We start from the raw sequence: 5,593 nt of genomic DNA, 5'->3' as shown, positions 1-5,593 counted from the left end.
AATTATTAATTGTCGAAGTTTAAAATATAATTAAAATGATTAAACTTTAAACTCTTTTATATTTTTTTGATATTAAAGTTGCTGGGGCCTCAATAAAATTTTTTTACCTTAGTCCTCTAGTACTTTAGAGTCGGCCGTCAACTCTTGGACAATATTTTTGGTATACTATCCATGCCAAGCAAAGGTTTCAGATCACAACGAGTAAGGTGTTCTATAAATAGATTTATGATCTTCCGATTCAATCCATCAACATATATATCCTGCCAGCTACTAAATACTATATTTTAAATATCACAGCCATACTGCTATGGCTTCTTCATCAATGTCACTCTTCGGGCTGCTACTAGTGTTAGTGATTCTACCCTTCCCTTCCCACGCAAGTGACCCTGATCCCTTACAAGACATCTGTGTTGCGGATTTGGATGCCCCCATCTCGATCAATGGTTTCCCGTGCAAGCCTGCTTCGGAAGTGACTTCTGATGATTTCTTCACGGATTTTTCCAAGGATCCGACGACATTCGATGTCTTTAAGCGTGCAGTTACATTTGGTGATGTTTCTGGCTTTCCAGCGGTCAACACTCAAGGAGTTTCACTCTTCCGAATTGACCTGGGTGTCGGCGGAATAAATCCACCTCACACGCATCCTCGCGCAACTGAGGCTGGTATTGTTCTTAAAGGGAGGGTGCTTGTGGGATTTGTAACAACTAATAATACCTTTTTCTCAAAGGTTTTGACTCCCGGGATGGTGTTCTTAATTCCTAGAGCACATGTTCATTTCCAATTAAACGTTGGAAAAGGAAAGGCTACTTTCGTGCCCATTTTCAACAGTCAAAATCCCGGCGTTTCGGATTCAGTCGGTACTCTGTTTGATACTAATCCCTCAGTTCCCAATAGTGTGTTGACCAAATCTTTCCTAGTAAGTGATGATGTTATCAATGCCATCAGATCGGCTCGAACGTCAAATAAGTCTGGCCATCAATTCAACACCCGGTCTAGCTATTAACATTCTCCATGCTTGACCGATGGCTTTTATTGTCTCAAAATTGTTAGATTTATTTTATCTAGCAATTGTTAAATAAAATTACAGCTGAGGCAATATATAACTATCGCACAAAAGTGTTATAATATTTTATTTTCTGGAATTTTTTTTTTCTCCTTCACAGCAAGCTGATTGAATCAACCATGTATGGTTTTAGAACTAGTTAGCAAATGAGCGAACACAAACGGAAAAAGCCCAATACCTGTTACGAGTATATTGGTAAATTAAATTAAATAGTCTGGGGCAATAAATATACGTGCACGCGGTGATCCAGTCACCAAATTAAAGATGGCTTAATTATGGAGCATCCTTGGGAGCACTCAATTAACTTGAAGTAGTGGAGAGCATCATTAATTAAAGAGCACTAAAAGATCAGTGGAGCGCTTAAACCATACAGTACATGTGTCCTTAAGCTATCCCATTGTTGTATTGCTGTTGCAAGGTATGTACCATCCCAAGGAGCAAAACAAAAGGGAGCTTCTAAACAGGAAGCGTTTGGCTTCTTAATTAGCTGTGAGCTAATCTGACCAATGTGTTGTGTGTTTTGGGTCTTTGGTTAATTAGAGTGAGAGAGTTCTAAATGCTCTTGTAGATTCTCTAAGTAGACCGGGAAAGCTGTTGCGCCACTCTCGTGGACGGAAGCAAATTTTTTAATCAAGTTCAACTTGTTTGTGTCTCTTTTTGTTAAATCATTTTCTCCTACAGTTAATTTCTCCTTCGGCATTCCGATACAACAAAAATATTGTAATGATGTATCATTTGCTGTGACCTGGATGGTAAATCAATGCATAGGAGGTAATTAGTTAACACCTAAATTTGATGGCTTACAGTAAGTGATATTGATGAATAAACCCAAAAAGGTATAAATAAAATTAGTAAATACAATAAGTGAAAAATAGCTGTCGTGCATGGCCTTGGCTTTGTAATTGCAAATAAAAGCTTTTTTCTTTAATCTAATGAGTAATGCTATTTTGACAAAATATGTAAAGAATTAGGATGATTTCTTCATGATCTGAACTCCCATGAGTTTTTAAAGATTTCATATCATGTGTTTTTCGGTGATAATAAATATCATGTATTTTTCAGTGATAATATATGTATAAAATTTACTTTCTCCATTATCCCTTTATTCAAGAAAAAATCAAATAATCATGATCCTTGTGTTAATATATATATATATATATATATCCCCCATTTGATTACAAATTGGGACTCAACTGCAAATTGATTAGTTGACTTAAGATGTATTTTTGGTTTTTCATATTCGCGTGAAAAAGAAAAAGAACATTGAATTCACTTTATTACCCTTTATGACAATGGGAAATAAACAAAAAGGCAATTTGTTCTTTTTAATATACTTGTCAAAATTATGTGAACCAATTTTTGTTAAAAGTAGCTAATCTGTCAACTTCTTAAGGAAGATTTTATCTATTATCTGATCCATTTGCATATTTGAAATTTCATTTGCAGTCGAAACTCCAGAAACGATATTTGATGGATTAATTGCTTAAACTATTCTTCATTTCGTCCTTTATTTTATCCTATTTGTAATTTTTTAGGGTATTTGTATTCCTCAATGAATCATCTCATTCAAGATTGTGCCCAAGTTGCAAATTGCAACGTTTCTTCCAGGACTAAATTAAAGATTAGGTAGGAAATCAGATCCCTTTAATATATTAAGTTGTTGTTTATTATCTTGTCAAATCAGTTAGTCTTCTAGGCGGCCACAATTAAAATCTTCCTGCATTAAATTAAAGATTAGTCATCACCTATGCTATCCCTTAGTCTTAGAGGGCAGAAAGCCAGAACAATGAGAAAATCGTCCACCTACCTCGACATGTCTTTCAATTCTAGCATTTTTTTACTATCAAGCTGGGGTAAATCATTAATGGAACTTCCAAAAGCTTAATAGAGGGTGTTTTTGGTGAACAATTCGAAATAACCGTCAAATAGATTATCTGACAAAAGGCGACCCATAAGTAGGCGCCTCGTCTCACCTCACCTTATTCTGCTACACACAAATATGAAGTAATTAATTTATTTTCAGATGGATAAATCAAGAGGTCTAACCAATTGTACTATCTCTAAGAATAAAATTAACTGAAAAATTGACAATAATATGAGGCAAATTCTATTTCAAAATAATGATAATGATAAATAAATAAAAAGATGCTGCTAAACCCCTATCATTACCATAAGAGATAGTCTACGAATCTGTCATCTGAAGTTTTTTTTTTTTTTTGGGTCACTCAACAGACACCTTAAATGACACAATCTCAGGTTAATTTGCAGCTAATATATATATATATATATTTAAAGAAACATTAATCAAGATAAATTAAAAGCCGTTGCATGTAAATTCAAGTAACGAAATCAGTACACTCAGAAAATAATTTTTGTGACATAATAAGTTATTATTCTATGATGGTGATGCCCAAATTGATATGATTTACTCCTGACAATTTTCGTGAAGTAATAACTACAAAATAAACTCGAGTTCAAATCTCATTAAAAGAATATCTAAAACGGTAATTTTTGTTCTTTATTATTCATATAGTGCCATGATTATTGATAAGTTAGGCATTAACGATAGACATTAAGTTAGGCACATCAATTAAAGACATGCTTTCATGTCTTTGAAAAATTGAATAATAATACTACAAACTCTTGTATGAATTGTTTTAGTACAAATTATTATGGCATTATATTATTAAGCCATTTAGTATTTTTATTCTACCATTTATATTATATCATTCAATTTGTATAAAAATTTATAAATGTATTTTTCATCTGAAAAATTACTGTTGATTAGGACAATTTAAAAAATATAAGCACTATGATGAGAATTTCAAATAAGAGTGATGCTACCGACACCCCTATGATATACTGAAATTCTTTACAAATCACCCTTTTGTAGTTCACTAGTTTGTAAGATCAATCAAACTTTTGAAATTGAAGAAAAGGTCCTTAATTTTAAATCAAATTATCGAGGGAAGGGATAATTAACTACAACTACACTTGACATGCATAATTATTATACTAAATTAATAACATTAAATATTTTATAACTATAATCTATCAATTGAAGGTCAAATACAAATATAAATCATGTTTCATAGTAATAAGATTGAACACGAGATTAAGAATTACATTCATATGTTAGTTTTCTCAAGATTTTAATTTTGGGTTCGAGTTCCATGTAGTGTTAATGTGTGTTTAATTAATAATCATGAGCATGGACATATGGTTTGGGTTGAGCTGCTTTTAGGACTAACCCATGATTTAGCTAACATGTTTTAGCTAAAAAGCCTTTTAATTTTTTTTTCCCTCTTGCTAACATGTTTTAGTTGAAAAGCCTTTTAATTTTTATATTTATGATTTTTAGTTTCCAATTATTTTCAGCACATAAGCAGATCATTGAAAAACTTGTTTGTTTAATATGACATCGGTCATTCTTAGCATAATTACATTGATGATTGCTCATATAGGCCATAGCCTCTCTTCCATATTTGATATGGAAAATGAATAATGAGGTTTTCGATTTTTTTTTTAGGTGGTTTAAAAGTTTATATGTGTGTGTGTGTTTAATTCAAGAGAGAAAAAAATATGGAAGTTGTTAAATAACATATAACAGATGTGACACGTGGGGGCAAATAATTTTCTAAAAATAAAAAATAGTCATTTTTTTTTCTTCGGCGTGGTCAACCAGCATGATGTTTGTAGCAACTGATTACCCAAGTTCAAGCCTTGGGGGAGGTAAGGGGAAAATAAAAATTATTTGGGTTTGGCTCACCTCTTACCTTTTTAAAAGAAAAAAAAAAGTTTAATTAAATATATATTTTGTCGTTTAATGTAATTTCTATGGAGGTTAAATATGTAAATAACTAGAAGAGGTTATCAAAGGGTTTTGGAGGGGTATCAATCCAAAACCAATAGTTCTGCTCAATATCTAATTATTTTTATCAAAAAATGGTAAGGGAATTCGTAAAACTTAAATTCATTTTTTAGACCCTTACCTCTCCAAAAATTTGAACTTAAATGGCGAACTAAATAAAACTACTTTAAAATCCATGGATGAGGCCAGGGAGCATCCACCGCAAACCTAACTACTTATCAACTCAATAGAAGCAAATTATATTACAATCACTGCCTTTAAAAAAAAAAAAGAGTAATGATATAGTCACAAATTCTTATACAAACTTATCTTGTACAAACTGATATGATATAATAAAATTGATCGAATTAAATATCTCTTGGCCCACATGATTTATTTTCATTATTTTATATTTTCATTCAACCAATGAATTAATGCCACATCAGTTTGTACAAGAGTTTGTGTCTTTATTATCACTAAAAAAAAATTACAAGCACTAGAAATTTCAAAATGGCCCTTAGTGTCTGTCGTAATTAGTTTTGTAGATGAGTTTTGATGATTACTCCATCTTGTTTGTCTACTTAAAGGATTCCATCTTCTTCTCATCTAAATTAATTAACTCAACAAATTAACTACACAGGATGCAACCTTGACACTGAATTTAAAAACCAAACATATGT

The 5,593-nt window shown here is 31.9% G+C and overlaps 1 protein-coding gene across 1 annotated transcript; it reads left to right on the top strand.

Annotated features, from left to right (window-relative positions):
- The first annotated feature begins 307 nt into the window (after positions 1-307).
- LOC18049471 (germin-like protein subfamily T member 2) lies at positions 308-1,003 on the top strand. Its single transcript, XM_024187714.1, has one exon. The coding sequence runs from the start codon at positions 308-310 to the stop codon at positions 1,001-1,003; it is 696 nt and encodes a 231-aa protein (XP_024043482.1).
- The last annotated feature ends 4,590 nt before the right edge of the window (positions 1,004-5,593 follow it).

Source organism: Citrus clementina, unplaced genomic scaffold (assembly GCF_000493195.1).
Source record: "Citrus clementina cultivar Clemenules unplaced genomic scaffold, Citrus_clementina_v1.0 scaffold_3, whole genome shotgun sequence".
NCBI lineage: Eukaryota > Viridiplantae > Streptophyta > Magnoliopsida > Sapindales > Rutaceae > Citrus > Citrus x clementina.
This window is presented reverse-complemented; position numbering and strand designations above follow the sequence as displayed.

Coding starts and splice junctions, on each gene's coding strand:
- LOC18049471 (XM_024187714.1), top strand. CDS start 308: ATGGCTTCTTCATCAATGTCACTCTTCGGGCTGCTACTAGTGTTAGTG.